General features: G+C 37.6%; 1 protein-coding gene across 3 annotated transcripts in view; it reads left to right on the top strand.

The window, feature by feature from the left end:
- Window positions 1-19,303, top strand: part of LOC136856869 (E3 ubiquitin-protein ligase FANCL) — a 180,323-nt gene that overhangs the window by 125,951 nt on the left and 35,069 nt on the right. For all 3 annotated transcript variants that reach the window (XM_067135076.2, XM_067135073.2, XM_067135074.2), the window contains 2 exons: window positions 621-774; window positions 15,226-15,350. In XM_067135076.2, the coding sequence (XP_066991177.2) occupies window positions 621-774; window positions 15,226-15,350 (279 nt within the window). The remainder of the gene's footprint in view (window positions 1-620; window positions 775-15,225; window positions 15,351-19,303) is intronic.

Below are 19,303 nucleotides of genomic sequence, written 5' to 3'. Positions count from 1 at the left end.
CTTACATGATACTACTTTATATTACAAAATATTTTACGAAAATTTCATAACCTAAAATCGGGAGATCGTCATATACAAACATTTCCTAACCTAAAATCGGGGATCGTACTCTTGTACGGTTACAACTATAATAATTCTGGGAAAACATTGCAAACAAAATTTGTGGAGGTATAGATAGAAATAACTTAATAATTTGAGATGCAGTCACAGTAACTATTAAGACTAGCTGATGATATTGCTGCAGAATGTTGTTCTGCGCTCATACAGATGACAAGTCTTGCAGCAGTTGCGTTCACAGGAAACAAGCCAGGAAGGACCTTGATCTGTTCAGTGTTGTGAAATGATTTCTCATGATCTAACAAGGGTCTCTTGTGCTATATGCAGAGAAGTACTCACATAATTACTTTTATTTACCCTTTCTTCTCCCCCTCCCCCAATTTAGAGATCTTCTCTTTTCCTATTGACAAACATTCCAGTTTGATATTTTTCTTTTATATGTGTGGTATCAACCACTCTCCTATCTGGTCAATCACTAACCTCTATCAATTTCCTTTAATGGTTTAGTTCTACTTGCAGTTTTTCTACTAAAGTATTTATGTTTCTTTGATTGTTTTGCACAGAATAATTCCGTGGTTGGCATATTTCGTAGCTTCGTGCATGAGATTTCATCTCTCCAAAACATATGGAAACTGCTGGACAATGTGGATGAAGAATGTTGGGTTTTGGATCCTGATAAACCAACGCGGAAGGACATGACACGGAGGATTGTCATTGGTAACTCTTTTATCTTCTCTTACAGATTTAGGGCCTGTACTACGACTGTTGGATAAACAGCCAGATACGAAGCCCGCAGTTTTGCAAACTAGAAGTTAAATATTTCCTTTCGTACTACCAATGGATTTTAACTATGGTATTGTTATGCAGAAAATTGGCAATAACTTTACTAAAAATGTAGTGAAATTTAGCCCCGTGGTATACCTGTTCCTGTATGTTTTTTTTTGCTTAGCACTATGTTTTTTGAAATTATATTACTAGAGTCCAATATGGGAATCATCATCATCATTTTGTCATCATTTCCCGTTATCCAGCTCCTACCGTGTCGGGGTATTTATAGCACTTCACCAACTTCCTCTTTCCTTCCACCATTCCTCTTTCACGATCTTGTCCCAGTCTAAATTTTGTCTTCTTATGCCGCTCTTCCCAGATTCAATCCACCTTGTTCTAGGTCTTCCTCTTGCTCTCTTGCCCTCGCACTTTGCCTCCAGCATCTGTCTTGGAATTCTATTCTCCTCCATCCTCTTTACATGTCCAGACCACCTAAGTTTATTCATGTCAGTTCTCTCATTTAGTTTTCCTATCCCAACTTTCTTCCTTCATCTTCATTTCTCACTCTGTCTTTCTTTGTCTTTCCTATCATTCTTCTTAGGAATTTCATCTTGCCTGCTAGTCAAAGTCCAAGTCTCAGCTGCATAAGTCAGTATGGGTACATAGTACATTTTGTACATTATCTCTGTACTTTTCCTTGGTACTTCATTGCTCCAAACAAGTTTTCTTACACTTTGGTAGAATACATTGCCTTGCTGTACCCTCCTGCTAATCTCCATGTCCATCCTAGCAGTTTTGCATTAATTCACTTCCTAAGTATTTAAAGCTGTCCACAATTTCCAGACTCTGACTTCCAATTTTCACAGTGCCCTTTCCTTGCATTTCCCGTTTTGACATCACCATAGTCTTGCTGTTATCTGTGCTGATTTTTCATGCCTTACTTCACAATTTTTTCGTTCCGCCCATATCTCATAATTTTCCTGCTGTTGTTCTTTCGGAACCATGTATTCCCCACTATCAGTCCATTCCTTTCCCAAAAGTTCACTACTTCCTCTTCACGATTTTTTTTTTCCATATCCATATGGTCCAATGACTTCTTCCTTTCCTTGCCTCTCGTTTCCGACCTGAGCATTCAGATCTCCCATACAAACCACTTCCACATCTGAAATTTTTCTTTCTACTTTCTCCAAGAATCCTTCAATATCTTCTTCCCTGCTTCCCGTCTGTGGTGTATACACTTGTATGAAGTCCATCACTTCATTCTTTATCTTTGTTCTAATCTTCATTATTCTGTCACTCACACATTCTACCACTTCAATATACTCCTCCAATTGCTTCGAAATGATTAGTCCCACTCCATTTATTGCCTTTTGGGCCACCACTCCAGTATAATGTGTATCCTTTCCTCAATTTCTTCCTTCCATTACCTTTCCATTTCACTTCACTCAGCCCCATCATTTCCACTTTCTCCTTCTCCATGAAGTCTACTGCTTCTTCTGCCTTTCCTGTCAGGGTCATAAGATTTACTATTCCTATCTTACGTTGGTTACTGGTCGCCCATTTCTCACAGTTCCCCAGTAGCCTGAGAACTGCACGTCACCTGCAGGGGACGCCCTAAACCTTTTCCGATGCTGATTTACTAGTACCATAATATCATGTATAGGCTATTATTTCGATGGGGTCGTCATTCCCAAAGGCATTTTATACCTACTGCCAGGTGTTATCCTAGGCCGCTCCACTGGAGTACAAACTCCTTCTGGAACTGCTTCTCTGGGGTACATATGCTACAAGTTTCCCTCTTCCGTCATCGATGCCGTACCGAAGTCGACCTTCTTCTTTGCCACTGATGCCGTTGGGATCTTCACCCATACCCTGGGTTTTGGCCCTCCATATTTGTGGTCCCTGGAGAGAGGACGTCCCAGTATTTTAAAGCCCCCAGGAACTCGACTGCCTGTTGGTCCGCGGGTTGTATTGGGTATTTCAACCAGCTCTACTGAATTGTACGGTCCCCCTATCCACCACCTGGGGACATGTCCTCTACGGGTTAACAGGCTCCCCCAATATGGGACTCTTATTAGGCTATAATGTGGAAGTTCCAGCCCAGTAAAGAATTAGGATTAAAATCTACGCATATGAAGAAATTTAAAATTAATTAAATATGTAATGAAACACAAAAATTGTTGTAGAAAGTAAAACCCTTAAAAAATATTACATAGGCGCAAAAGGTAAGATTCAAGTTATGCATTTTATCAAATAATTCCTGCCACACAATATAATTTTGTTTTTGTGTAAATACTATTATGAGAATGCATGTTAAGGTGAAAGTAAAGTTTGTATTTGTAGTCAATGCCACCAATTTTGTTAAGATGTGAAATAAATTAGGGAAACCTGGATATCACTAGTAGGTGGCATGAATGCAGCGGAGGACCAGTAATTTTATTATTCACTTTATTGTTGCTAATTTAATCAGTAGTTACTTTATTTTTCCCCAAGATAGAGTAGTAACTGGTAAGCATTTACTGTATAATCCTAAGTACCAGCCACTCCCGAATAAGACCCGCACCCTATATTTTAAAGGACAAAATTTTAGAAAAACATTTCACTCAACTTTATGTACAATATTTGCTACAGAACAAGAATGTCATCTTACTATGTATGTTTCACGAATTTAAAATAGTTTCAGACAATTTTTAAGTGTCCTTGAAATGATACCCAATAAATTATTTAAAACACACACAGAAAAAATTATCAATCACAGAATGATAGTCAACACTTCATTCATCATCACAAGTACCAACTTTGGAGCTTCCACTGTCACTTTGACCATCACTTTCCCACACAACATCTTCATTACCATCCATATCATTAGAAATACTGTACTTCTGGAAACTTTTCCAGATGAGGTCACCTGAGATACGATCCAACGCCGTCTTTACCCACGAACAAAGCAGTTGAACTTCTGGGCACTTAATATGACCAGTTGGCATTAGTGCATGATTGTCAGCCACCACCCACTAGGTATACAGCTGTTTCAAGGCTGCTTTGAACGTATGGTTTACACAAACATTCAGCGGCTGTAACATAGACGTCAATCTGCCCAGAATGATTGCTAGATTGGTTTTTGTGTCATTGGTTTGCTTCTTCACAGCTTCTATTGTGTGACCGCGGTAGCTGTCCATAACAAGCAAGCTTTTCCATCCAAATAATGCACCAGGGCGACGTTGTCAAACACATTTCAGGCAGCCTTCAACTAGTAGACTGTCCATCTAACCGAAGTCCTGAGTTCTGATGATAACACCAGGAGGTAGATTTTCTATCGAAAGCATCTTGCTCTTCAAGACAACGTACAGTTTAAGTTTAGTTCCATTTGTAAGTGTACACAACATTACTGTACACCTCTGTCTTTCATTACCACCCGTTCTGACGGTAACACTTTCTGACCCCTTAACACTCACAGTACTGCCCATTGCCATTTCAAAATAGACGGGCGTCTGATCTGCATTTCCAATTTGGGAAAGCAGATACAAATTTTTCTTTCACAACCGAATTATCTGGTGCTGGAATGAAAACCGTTTTTCTTCATAGGCAGTAGGAACATGCTGTGAAATTGTGGTACGCCTTCTAATGCTCAGTCCATTCCTCTTACAGAAATTTCTGATATACCCTCAGCTTGCTTTAAACTCTGGCGTAGAATGTTCTTTTGCGATTTCTTATGCTTATAATTCGCACATTTTGGTAGACACACTGTATCCCAATTCACGCCTTTTACATATTTGTACAGCATTCTTTCAATTTCAGGAAACTGCACTCTGCCCACGGAAAGCTCTACGATCACCACTACTGTTTAAGAGAAAATTCTTTCTTCTTTCTCCTATCTTGAATATAGGATTCATCTATATCGTATTTCCTACCAGCGGCATGATTTGTTATAATTTCAGCCTCCTTTATAACTTTTAGTTTCTTACTTACAGTAAAAGACTGCAAATGCTTTGTTGAATTCATGCTTACACGTGGCACTCTAAGAACATGAGACTGTAGACTGACTACCGCCGAGCACTTACGGTAAAAGAGAACTTAAAGTGTGTTTGGGGTTGAAGAAGAGCACGCTGAGAAGCTCGGTTGCCAAGTCACGGCGACCACGAGTGTACCGATGTTTGATTTCAGGGTTGTTTTACACACATTTATATTATAGAACAAATCTTCATTATCCTAGGAAATACACAAGAGAGAATAATACTGTACATACATGTCCTTGTTATTTTCAAACAAGTTCTGTTGGAAGATGTGGTTGAGTCCAGTGCCAACCCTTAAAACTAAAATACACTTTTAAAAATGTAATGTTCCTTAAGACGCGTGAAGTAACGCGCAACAAAATGAAAGACTTTAGTAAGACCTACACCCACTTTTTAGAAGCGATAATTCAAAAAAGAAGTTTAGGTGGTATTCGGGATTAAACGGTATCACACTTTAGTGTAAATACTTAGTAGTAAGTTATTATGAAGTCAAGGAAATATAATCTCTTTATCATCCTGATTCGATTTACTAATCACCATGAACGATGTCATATACCCCTACTCCATATGAATGCTGCGTAAAGGTTTGGAATAGAACCCAATCTTTTGCCACGCTCTCTAGTGATTAGAAAATGTGTACCACCACCTCTAGTGCCCTTCTGACTTACACTTAGAAGATAAAAAATTATTCAGCAAATGGGTCTTGAACTGACAAATAATGGTGTGGCAGCATCAATCAATGATGTCGTAACAAGTATGGCTACCAAGGAAGTTTGTAGTTACGGTGCTTGCATGAAACTCATATAGTTAATGGCATCAACTTGCTAGCTCAGGAAGTCTTTAAAAATTCTGTGATAGCTGGACAGGAAGTGTAATATTATATTTTATGACTATATACATATATTACATTATAACAACTTATTTTTCATATGCAGATGCAGGTTCATCACTATGTGTGGCCATCTTTATTCTTACAGCAGTCCCAGATAAGAGCATTAACTCCTCTCCAATCTGCATAGCTAAAGTAGAGAATACCCAAATTGCACATAAACGAAAGTTTAGTACTCGTTTTGAACCAAACTTCCAGATAAATGTGCAAACTACCACATACATTTAAACCACGTTTTTATCTGACTATTATAATACATACCCTTAATCTTTTGTTTTACTCCATGACTGATTAGTTAGAATTTACTTATATAGCTTATAGCTTATATAGCTTTGAGTGTTGCATTTGTGTATGGTCATTTGGAATAAATGATCCATTAGATTACATATTTTGTAGAAAAGTCTTCTTATTTCAGTGTCAACACCAGCACCTTTATCAGTTGCAAGTGTCAAAGAATGGTGTCCATCAGTTATATTTATGTAGTGAAGTACACAAGAACTTACAGAGGCTCCAAACATGTGGTTAATATTACAAACTCATAATTTTAGTAGTGAGTTTTCCTTTAAAAAATTTGCATTTTCACCATTTGTGTGTGTACTGTCTACTACTACCCCCCCTCCCACAATTTACTTTAATGTTGCAGTATGTGCTATCCCTTACGTGTTATGCACCATATACCCAGTGTTCTTCCTAGAAATCTTCATCTCTTGGGTGGTAGGAATGAGTAGCCAGGTGGGGAACACTACGAAAAATGAAAATGATCAAATTTCATTTTATTCTGCTCAGGGTATTAACAATATCAGACAGGTAAACATTAACATAAAAGTTATTATCACGAACAAGATATAACAGAATATTTTGAACTTCTAATGTTCTACTGCTCATTCATCATCATGTAACACTGGAGCTTAACACTCGATTGTAATGGAATATCGTACGGGCTGATGCTGTCATGTGGAATCGAGTGCTCGCATGCAATTCCACGCTAATCCAGGGACCACTCGTGCACACTACATGATAGTCAAGCAAAACATTTAAACTCTGACGTAAATGTTGCAATTATGCTGACAATAATGAAGATTTATCATGATTTATCATTTAAATAAACAGTTTTACAGTATTTAAATTTTGATTTGGAACACCCATTGACTCCAGTATGTATTAACATTATGTAACTAGCACATATTTTGGTTATGTTAGCCAGGCTGTCTGTAAGAACAGCAGGGCGGTGCACCCATTTTAAAGGTTCTTGGGAGAATGCTGTATACCCATGAGTTATAAGTTAGGCTGGACAGCTACCATATGCGTGACGTATGATAAAAATAACGTCCCCTTTAATGCCCTGGTACATGCCCTGCTTAGTATAATCAAGATAAGGCATCACCCACAGGTAGTGATAAGTATAATTACAAGATGGCACGAAAGGCGAACCCAACTTTACCAAGCTACGGCTAAAGAGACTAGTCATATCATGACCGAGATGCACTCTATTGAAGGAAATCTTTCAAACTGTGGAGTTTGCCACACACTACAGAAGTTATCAACCAAACGCAGTGAAAATCTAAGCACACTGGATCCTGCCTAGAGGTAAATCCATGGAGTAAATATGTAAGGAATTTCAGGCTAGAAATAAAGAAGATATGAACGTGATGACTTATATATTCAAGTTCAAATGTCTATAGTTACAAATCACACTTTGTTCTTGTTGAACACTGTTACAGATGGTTAATTATTTTTTTCAAATTGAAAACATAATATACTTTAACAAGATCATCACTCAGTAACATGGATGTTAAACATTGACATGGTAATTTTTACACAACTGTATTAATAACAGATAATTGGAGTAATTTGAAACTTTATATACAACATTTATTTTCATCATGATCTAGTGCACGAAAAGCTTTTAATCTGTTTGAAACTACTCTTATTAGAGTACAAAGATCGACAACAATAAATAATGTTGAGATACAAATAATCACAAGAAGTGAGGTTAAAATGGAGTAACACCAATTTTCAGCTTAAGACTTGTTTGAGTCATCAGTCCATAGACTGGTTTGATGCAGCTCTCCATAACACCTTATACTGTGCTACATACATATACTACATAACTACTACGTCCTACATCTGCTCTAATCTGCTTGTCATATTCATACCTTCATCTACCCCTACCGTTCTTACCACCTACACTTCCCTCAAAAACCAGCTGTACAATACCTGGGTATCATAAGATGTGTCCTATCATTCTATCTCCTCTTCTGGTCAAATTTAGCCAATATTATAAGTTAAAAACTTCATTTTCCCGTATTGAACTGAGATTCATAATTAGAATTAAAGGAAGGTTCAACCTTTTCAATACAAAATGTGTTGTACAGGGTGTTCACAACATATTATTTATTATATTATTAGTACCGGTTTCGACGCTTAATGCGTCATCATCAGCTAAAAAATCACAAGTGGGCAAAGTACATACGTGGAGTTTTCTGGAAGGAGATATGAAGTCCGACCTTTCTGGCACATTCTTGGAGAATTTCAACTTACTTTATTGCTGTGACTTCATCGCTGGACAAAAGGGCCAGGTCATCCGCGAAGGCTAAGCATGGAATTTCAAGCTTGTTTTTTCGTGTCCCGATGTTTACTGGGTTCCAGCTATTTTGTGCTTTCAGTTCGTTTTCCCATTCCCTCATCACCTTATCTAGTACGAGGTTGAAGAGGAGGGGTGATAGTCCATCTCCTTGCCGGACACCAGTTTTTATCAGGAATTCGTCTGAGATTTCTCCCATGAATTTCACTCTTGACTTCGTGTCAGTGAGGGTCTGTTTGGTCAAGTTTAGCGTTTTGGAGTCTAGTCCCTGTTCTTTCAGGATGCTGAACAGAGATTGACGATCAACTGAATCATAAGCCTTCTTGAAATCTACGAAGGTACAGATGATCGGAAGGTTTCTGAGGGCCCTCAATTTTAGAGCGGCTTTGAGGTTGAAGATCTGTTCAGTGCATGATCTGTGAGGGCGGAACCCAGCTTGATATTCACCAATTATTATTATTATTATTATTATTATTATTATTATTATTATTATTATTATTATTATTATTATTATTATTATTATTATTATTGCAATGTGCAGATTTAGCTTTTTTTTTTTTTTTTTTTTTGTGGCATGTAGGACAAATTTTTCACGAGCCCCACTAGGTATAACAACCTTCTGCCGAAAATCGGTTGTTCCAAAGCCCTATCATCTACTTCTTTACCTTGTTACAACTGTTGGATATGTTCCTGCCATCATTCTGCTTTGTCCTCTTTCCCTAGAAGTGGTTTTCCATCTGATCTCTTAATATTCATACACATGGTTTTCCTTTCTTCAAAGGTTCCCTTGAATTTCTGTATGCAGCATCTACCTTTCCTAGGACCATACAACCTTCAACATCCTTGCACTTCTCTTTCAGCCATTCTTCCTTAGCTGTCCTCCACTTTCTGTCTACATTCTTTATTTGCCTATATTCTTTTCTGACCTCCTCATTTTTTGTATTCTTGTACTTTTGTCATTCGTCAGTCAGGTCTAGTATCTCCTGAGTTATCCATTGATTCTTAGTTGATCTTTCCTTTCCTCTTTTCTTCAGCAGCCTTACTAATGTCATTCTTCGCGACTGTCTATTCTTCCTCTACTATGTTTCCTTCAGCATTTTCATAACTCACATAATTTGTTAAGAATGAAGTCATAATTCATAATCTATAATCTTCATTTCCGTATTGACGAATTTCCACCAATCAATCAATCAATCAATCAATCAATCAATCAATCAATCAATCAATCAATCAATCAATCAATATTGATTGGTGGAAATTCTTTCCTATTTTTAATTGTGAAGTCATAATTTTCAGTGTCGACTTAGTTAAATGTAACAAAAACTTTTCAGTCTGTCAAACACACGGCAGTTTCAATATAAATGATAACGCTATAAACATATCTGTAAAAATACACATTGTAAAAAAACACTATTATACAAAGAATCTTTGCTTCACGCATTCCCACATTTCCTCTGAAAGCAAATTGATCTTCTCCCAACTCAGTTTCAACTTGTCTTTTCATTCTTCTGTAAATTATACATGTTAAAATTTTGCACGTGTGAGATACTAAACTAACGGTGTGGTAGTTTTCACACTTACCAGCACCGGCTTTCTTGTAATAGTGTGGTTTTTTTACAGTGTATATTTTTACAGATGTGTTTATAGTGTCATAATTTATATTGTATTTGCAGTGTGTTTGACAGACTGAAAAGTTTTTGTTACATTTAACTCACATAATTCAAACAATTTACGTGGACCTCGTGCGTAATAGCAAGATTTCGCTCAACTTTACACTAATATAAAAGACGAAGAGGAGCAAACTGGCATGATGAAAGACATGGAACAAGGTAAGGGAAAGCCAAGTAGGGGAAACACATGACTATGGTGAAAATCAAAGGGAAAAGCGAATCAATTCTGATAGAAAGTTCATGAGCCTTACGATCTTCAAATTGACCTGCAGTGTCCTTGAAATATCTACATAGTGCTCTTCAACTAAAAATAAGACGAATATCCTAGTAACAAAAATATCAGCTGGCCCAACCAACTCCGTTTCAAGGTTAAGGCAAGTTAAAGGTTCTCTGAAGAAAATGTCTGTTCCTCTCTCTAACTCACATATTGTTGGATCCTAATGCCAGAGGAGAACCAGCTCACGCAATTAACAGCGGAGTGCCCAAACGAGCAGGAACTGCCAGTCCAACTGCTTAAATCAGCTGATAGTGTTTGAGAAGTGTCAAGATGGCAGGTGAACTAGGTGATTGGTAGAATCTATTATGATGACAGAATGAGACAATAAAGGTGGGTAGAGAGAAGTAGTTGATTACAAGCCATGTAGACAGGAGTTCAGGTGGAAACAACATTTTTTAAACAGTAATATCTCAGTGAAAATGATGAAATATTGAAGACAGGATACAATTCACATGTAGATGTTAAAGTACGATAAAGTTCACATATGGTAATAGTAAATTCCCATGAAGGGAATTAGATATTTTTCCACCAATAGAGCATATCAAAAATCAGATCAAAAATTTTTGATCTAAAGTTCACATATACGATGTTACATCTGACACAGAGAGGTCTTATGGCTACGATGGTGTAGGAAAGGGAGTGGGAAGGAAGTGACCATGGCCTTAATTAAGGTGTGAAAATGGGAAGCCAGTGAAAACCATCTTCAGAGTTGCCGTCAGTGGGGTTCGAACCCACTATCTCCTGAATGCAAGGTAATAGCTATGTGACCCATACCACGCAGCCACTTGCTCAGTATCTCTGTTCCAAGCCCTTAATAAATTCATCAGGTGTGTGCGTGCATATGAAAAGGGACCAAGTGTCGGGTATTGAGATAAAGGTACTGTCGTGTTCCATAATATGTAACTAATATCATGTAACTGAATTGAATGCCTTCGAAAGAAATTAAGGCCTTAAATTAGCTGTAATGTTACAACATAAAATTTCATAACTTTTCAGTAGAGCTGTTTAAAAATTTGGTTTCTTTATGACACAAATAACTACTAAAGTATTTGGAAGTTACGCTGGCATCTAAATTTTCATGTTCACCGGCATTCTATCGTAGATTTTTTAAAACAAATATTACCAGCAGATATTATTTACAGTCTAATTTTTTCATGGAGATCTATCTATCGATGTTAAGCCTCTAAGGTTTTATGAGTTGCGGAAGGTCACTGAAGACAACTAATTGCAACCCTGCTGTACTTTACAAAAATTATCACATACCTTAATGATTGTTAATCACAGCCAGCATAATTCAGGAATATCATGCTGAAGCCTGCGTTTTGGGCATATTGTATGCCCTTTCACCGTCTGGTCCCGATGTTCTACCTCTCTACAGTAGCTGCAAGTGGGTACCTCTTCTTTGGGGAGTATTTCCTTGGAGTTGGTGGTTTTCTCTTCTGAGCCTTACCTTTTTTAGGCATTACATTTTTTGAAGAAGAGGATGATGGTGTACTTACTGGCAGAGGACGAGAAACAGAAGCCAGCTCCATAAGATTTTCACTTGAGGTGGTTGGTGGCAGCGTTGTTGGAGCAGGGAAAGATGTTACAGCAGGACATAGTATACCTTTCTTATCTTCTGATACGAAGGGTCTAATTTTTTCATGGAGATACATCTATCTATCGATGCTAAGTCCTTGAGGTTTGATTGATGACTTGCGAAAGGTTCCCATTAGAAGGTCACTGAAGTTATGCGGTGGATCTTCTTGAAAGGATGGTGTAGGGTACTTCGTCAGAAACTATGGATTTCTTTGACAACACTACACCAGGGTGCTCTTTCATATACACAGAGTGATGTATCTGGGTTATTTGTGGAATGTTTTTCATTCCAGCACAGAACTTCTTTTGCCAGTCATAAGTAGGAATTGTTACATTTCCGGATTCTGTGCCAACAGTGACAGGAATAATATAGCCAGAAACCTAACTTTTATGGTGAACATTAATTACATCTTCAATAACTGCGCTTTCATTTTTCCAGAATGCTGTCTTGAAACAACCAAAATACAAATTAGGTTGAAATTTTGTGTGTCCCACTGGCAAAAATGAAATTTTGCAACTGCTGTTCTTTCCTGACATAACTCTCCGCATGAGGTATCTCATTAAGATGTTTTTATTTTGCCCAACACAGTTATCTACCAGCATGGAATTCTAAATGCTCCTCACCTAATGAAAAATTTTCCAAGAAGCGATGTACAAGGGATAAGACAGTATTTACTCCTTTACCTGCAATACAAGCTTCTGGAATACTGTACAAAAGAAATTTGTTAAGTGGTTCACACGCTACATCAAAGAGACTCACTTTGTAGCCTGTAAGAAAGAAAATGGGTCCAACTTGTTGTGGATTGTATGGTAAGTGCACCTGTTGGGCAGAAGCAAAATTATAATGCATTGTGCCTTTGTATGTGTTACCGCTGTGTGGCCCAAGAGACAAAGGAGTTTCCAGTTGTCTAATTCCTTGTGTACAATTGTCTATGGTGTTTTTATAAGTAGTCCGCTCTGCTTGGACGTGATTAAGATGTTGTATAGCCTTCTCCATCAGATTTCATTTTTCCTCCTCATCCATAATTGACAGTTTTTCTATTACAGTTTGATTGCTTCTACAAGTCATACAAAAATCAGTCTTGGGTTTCTGAACTACTATGTTACTGCAAAATGTATGCCAGATAGAATACCAGGATGGGAGTGATACAGGAATTCTCTCTAATGATTTACAACTGTCAGAGTATAATGTATGAACATACTTCTTGGAGATGCTGGTTGGGATAAGCATGAGATCACTTCTTCGTTTTGTAGGGATCGAGCTTGGCATGACAACTGCATTTTGTTCACTGAAATTATTCATAAAGTTGACTGCATGTTTACGATCATCAAAAGGAATAGATTTTATCTGAGAAGTCTTTAATATATTTAGGTGAATTTGAGGCTGCACCCCTTCTTTCTTGAATTGTTCCTTTAAAGTTTTTAGCCTCTTAGAGCCACAAGCGAATAAAAATGGGAGGCCTGACTGACACACCTCCTGCCCTCTGAAATGATAGACTGTGTAAGTTTCTTTCCTGTCATAATTTTTTCTCTTAGTAGCTGTTGTTATTGGCTGGTTTCGTACTAATGCATTCATCGCATTCGTCGCATCCATCATTAATATGTGGTGCTGATTGACATGTTCTCCACAATTGTAATCCAGTTCCTGACATTCTATTCTCGAAGAATGAATGAAGCTTTCGGTAAAAAGACCAGTTCAATTTCTTGTACAGCCACAACCCTTGTTTATAAATTCTTTAACCTCAACCATATATTCGGAAGCTGTTTGAACTTTGGGAAGATCATGTAGAACACTTATGTCTGCATCAGCAAACTCCTCATGCAACTCGTCTGTTGTGGATATATCAAAAGTTTCACTTTCCTCAAAATCACTATCCTCACCACAATTTTCACTTTCAAACTCAACGGGTGCACTGAAGTAGTCCAAAATAACATTTGATAGTAACGGCAGCAAGTCACTGTTTGTACGTTGTTTTAAAGTTTTCACAATAACATTTGGTGCATCACTAGGCTCTGACATAGTGAGAATTATTACTCCTTATTTTAGAACCAAATCTATTTTAAAATTTTTTAATGAACTTAAATTCACAACTATACGAATAATAAGGAAAACATCACACTTCTCCACACTATGAAATAAACTGAAAGACTGCATCGATATTGGAAATGTTTGGAGCAGACAGGATTTTTATGAAACCTATTACCTTTAAAAGTACCCAGCTAGGGTTTGTTTATCATAAGATATCCGAGTAATCATATCTTATTTTTGTGCAGCTATGAGCGCAAGCAAGTATGCGGAGCCTCACTTAAATGCTATAAGTGGTCCCTTTTCTTAGTTTTAAATAAATCTCATCTTTTAGTAGTGATTATTCTCAGAGGGCTTTTAAATTCACACAGTGAATAGATGATGGTCTAAGCAATACACGGGTATCAAGAACGAAAATTCGGCATTTTACTCCCTTGAGTGGTTTTTTACAATTATTTTATGAACTGTTGATGAGAAGTGGTCCCTTTTCTTATGCACGCACACATGTGCTGGTTCAGAAGCAGAAATTTGTGCTGGCAGTAGCTTAAAACTGCATATTATGAGTTAAGACTAGAAAATATTTTGTTGTTAAAAATATCTTAGCACCATCATGCAGTTAGATGCTTCTGGGAAAAGTTTTTATATAAGAGTCTGTGGCACATATTTGTAGTAAGTAGAGGTTCATGTCCCAGCCCCTTGTGCATTCTCACTGAGTGTGCCAAATGAGGCTTGCGGTGCTGTCTCAGTTCAAAACTAACCCACAGGCATCATGGAGAGATGTGGTAGTAGCACTCATGTTCAAGCAAGCATCAATCCCTTTAACCCAGTATCCTATGAGTAATGAACATTGAGAAAGGAAGTTGAAAAGAGGATCCAAACCAGTTACACATTTGAAAATCTTATTTCTGGGTAACACCGGATATTTTCTTGAAAAATAATTGTTCATTTTTGTATTAAACCCATTGACGTTCATAATTTGAAATCAAACCTTGCCGTTTTGAAATGTAGGCATCTTAAGATTCCCCACAGGTGTCATTACACACAATTTTCTTTCTCAACTTAAAACTGTTGAGACTTACTTGTTCCTGCCTCCACACTTTCATCTTTTCTATCCAGCCTGTCTTGGTCAACTCATGTTCTATCCCAATCCTGAAGATATTACTTTGCAAAGCCTTCGGAGTGGTGCATTTTTGCAACATACCTACCTGTGTACGTATCTTTACATACATACGTTCATTCAATTCTTATCTGACTTTTACTTTTTTTTTTTTGAGTGTTTTGTATGAATATTATGATGAATCTAATGAATGTTTCCTTACTACCTGTCTGCTTATCGTGGCTTCCTTCCTCTTTTTCTTTCAAGGTCAAAATTTGTCCTTACAATTGACATTTGATTCAAATGATGCAATGGCTAGACCAAGTATGAAGCTGTTTGGTCCAGAATTGGGAGTGCAGCCATTCCGAGAGTCCTTGGCAGCTAATGTAGAGGTGAGGATGAAGATATTTTGAACATTGATTGGATTATCTCAAGAAGTAATTTCTTAATGAAGTATATACTGTATTATCTGGTGGAAGAACTCATAAGTACTGCACGTTCATTAATTATCTATAAAATTATCTCTTGGTAGATGATTAAGTGATATAAAAATTGACTTATTCCATTTTATATATCTTTTTCCTATGTTTATTATTATCAGATCACTTAAGCACATCATAATTATTTTTTCTAACCTTGAAAACATGTGCTAATTATCATTACATTAGCCCTGGAGGCAAGACTTTCACATGCGCTGAACGACTGTGGTTTGTTTACACACTCGTGGCCTTCTTGGGAAGGATGTTGTCAAGCGGTGTTCAGTGCTGCCAACCTCTGTACTTAGGAAACTAATGAGTGAGTAGTGCTTCGATAGCTGGTGGTGGTGATTATTGTTACACGGTTGGTAAGGACTTGTTCTTGCCATGCGGGCGGTTAGGATAGCACCTGGACAAGACCATTGGTCTGGAGTGGTTCTTGCCGTGCGGACGGTTAGGATAGGATCTGAGGAAGACCTGTGATATAGGGACAAGCAAAGGGGGAGAAGCTGCAAAGTGGCCCTAGGCCTCTAGTTTCATGAGGAAACACGATTTGGTCTGGACTGGTTCTTGCCGTGCGAAAGGTTAGGATAGGATCTAGATAAGATCATTGATATAGGGATGAACAACGGGGGGTTACAGTTAGGTTAGATTGTTTCCGTAACATGTTACATTTCCTTGTGCTTTTATTATGCTGGGGTTGGTAATGGATTATGATTAACAGTATTAACAGGAATGAGATCACATGCTGCTTTACGTTGGCCAATAGGAATGCAAGTAGCTGCTTCACAAATAAAAATGGCATGTAATACTCTTCATTAGGTTATAAAAGTAAATGTAGTTCTTGGGGTGGGACATCGCAATGAGCACATCTATCCTCTGAGACGCATTCCAAATAAGTTTTCATTAATTTCCACTTACTTATAACGTTAAAGAAATCTTGTCTCTAGGGCTGGAGTTTTACTGTGGTAATTTCTCTTAATATAAAGTTTGTGTTGCTGCACTTTCATATGACCCTTCGACTTTCTGTCATCGTTGAAATTTAAGGTGAGAGATTAGTAGAGAACAACAAAGGATAACCAGTAAGTTTTAGAACACAATGGGAAAATCTAGAGCTGATTTTTACTGTGCACAAGGAACTTCATATATTGTGCTATAATTCGAAAGTTGGAATATTGAGTGAGTGGCTGTGTGTTTGTGTCACATAGCTGTCAGCTTACATTCGGGGAATAGTGGGTTCAAACGCCGCTATCAGCAGCCCTGAATATGGTTTTCCCCACCTCTTTTTGTGTTTACGCTGCACCGAAACAGTTAACCTCTTGCACATAAGGACCTCATATGAGGTCGCTGGAGTTCCCATTCATTTTTATGCATTATTTTTAAATCTCAGTAGTAGATTTTTCCCTATCACCTATTCGACTTCACAATCAATCTAACACATATACCCGTGATGCCCTTTTCTTTTCTTATAGATGGCATAATAGCCCTACATACGTTCGTACTCCTTGCACCCCATAAGCATCCATGCGTTCCAACCAGCATTTATTTTTCATGGGTCCTCCCCATCCATTTACCACAGGCTTCAGACTTTGAGTGATAAAAGCTTAGAATAGTATTCACTAAAAATCATATATAGATTCCATAATGGTAAACGACGTCACATACAAGTATTTTCATCACCAAACGCAAATGTTTTTAATTAAAGTACAGCCCCAGCCAGCATTTTCTTGGTGTGAAAATGGGAAACTACAGAAAATCATCTTCAGGGCTGCCTACAGTGGGGTTTGAACCCACTGTTTCCCTGAATGCAAGCGTACAGTTACGCTACCCAACCACGCAGCCACTCACTTGGTTTTCCCATTTTCACACCAGGCAAATACTGGATAAGGCCACGGTCACTTCTTTCCCACTCCTACGACATTCCTATTTTATTGTCGCTATAAGACCTAACTGTGTCTGTGCGACGTAAAGGAAATTGTAAAAATAAAGTTGGAATGCTCCAAGTGCCAAAATTAACATGAGAGAAAAACTGCATTCCTGTATGAAACATTTTACACTTTTTTGTTTGGAAAATACTATCTGCTACACTGCACTCGACAAGTAATGATAAAGTCAAAGTAATTAGTAACTCTACAAAGCTTAAATAATAGAATATAATAACAAGAAAAAGAGCCACATGAACTTCCTTCGATTTCTAGGTGTTTTATAATATACGATTTATTCTGTCTCTGGAAATATTGTAGTGTAAAAGAACAAATAGTAGTGGACGGAGAAAATTTACTGTTATTGTAATTTTACAAAATTACTGGTGTGAAAATGGGAAACTACAGAAAATCATCTTCAGGGCTGCCTACAGTGGGGTTTGAACCCACTGTTTCCCTGAATGCAAGCGTACAGTTACGCTACCCAACCACGCAGCCACTCACTTGGTTTTCCCATTTTCACACCAGGCAAATGCTGGATAAGGCCACGGTCACTTCTTTCCCACTCCTACGACATTCCTATTTTATTGTCGCTATAAGACCTAACTGTGTCTGTGCGACGTAAAGGAAATTGTAAAAATAAAGTTGGAATGCTCCAAGTGCCAAAATTAACATGAGAGAAAAACTGCATTCCTGTATGAAACATTTTACACTTTTTTGTTTGGAAAATATTATCTGCTACACTGCACTCGACAAGTAATGATAAAGTCAAAGTAATTAGTAACTCTACAAAGCTTAAATAATATAATATAATAACAAGAAAAAGAGCCACATGAACTTCCTTCGATTTCTAGGTGTTTTATAATATACGATTTATTCTGTCTCTGGAAATATTGTAGTGTAAAAGAACAAATAGTAGTGGACGGAGAAAATTTACTGTTATTGTAATTTTACAAAATTACTGGTGTGAAAATGGGAAACTACAGAAAATCATCTTCAGGGCTGCCTACAGTGGGGTTTGAACCCACTGTTTCCCTGAATGCAAGCGTACAGTTACGCTACCCAACCACGCAGCCACTCACTTGGTTTTCCCATTTTCACACCAGGCAAATGCTGGATAAGGCCACGGTCACTTCTTTCCCACTCCTACGACATTCCTATTTTATTGTCGCTATAAGACCTAACTGTGTCTGTGCGACGTAAAGGAAATTGTAAAAATAAAGTTGGAATGCTCCAAGTGCCAAAATTAACATGAGAGAAAAACTGCATTCCTGTATGAAACATTTTACACTTTTTTGTTTGGAAAATATTATCTGCTACACTGCACTCGACAAGTAATGATAAAGTCAAAGTAATTAGTAACTCTACAAAGCTTAAATAATATAATATAATAACAAGAAAAAGAGCCACATGAACTTCCTTCGATTTCTAGGTGTTTTATAATATACGATTTATTCTGTCTCTGGAAATATTGTAGTGTAAAAGAACAAATAGTAGTGGACGGAGAAAATTTACTGTTATTGTAATTTTACAAAATTACTGGGGAATTAATAATACTGGGACACCCTCTCTCCAAGGTCACAAAAATGGACAGCCCTAACTCAGGGTAATGAGTAAAGACCTAAACGGCATCTGCAGTGGAGAAGGAAGGTCTTTGGTTCATTGTAGATGGCCAAAGTGGCAGCCCAGTGCTCGATATTGAGTAAAAGGTATCTGTCCCAATTAAGGGGCAGATAGCAGTCGTAGTGTCTGTTCGGGATCGGGTGGTTACAAATGGTGTCTGTACTCTATGTTAGGGGAAGCCAGATAATATACTGGCAGTAGCTATAAAATGCCTCCAATGACAGATGAAGCGACACATCACCACAAGTATTTTTTATTGCATTGGTGAAATAATGACCATATTGGACCAATCGAATGCTAATGCATCTATCAAAGGGTAGAAAG

The sequence above is a fragment of the Anabrus simplex genome, chromosome 1, assembly GCF_040414725.1.
Source record: "Anabrus simplex isolate iqAnaSimp1 chromosome 1, ASM4041472v1, whole genome shotgun sequence".
Classification (NCBI taxonomy): Eukaryota; Metazoa; Arthropoda; class Insecta; order Orthoptera; family Tettigoniidae; genus Anabrus; species Anabrus simplex.
Note: the sequence above shows the minus strand (reverse complement) of the source record. Positions and strands in the feature narration are given on the sequence as shown.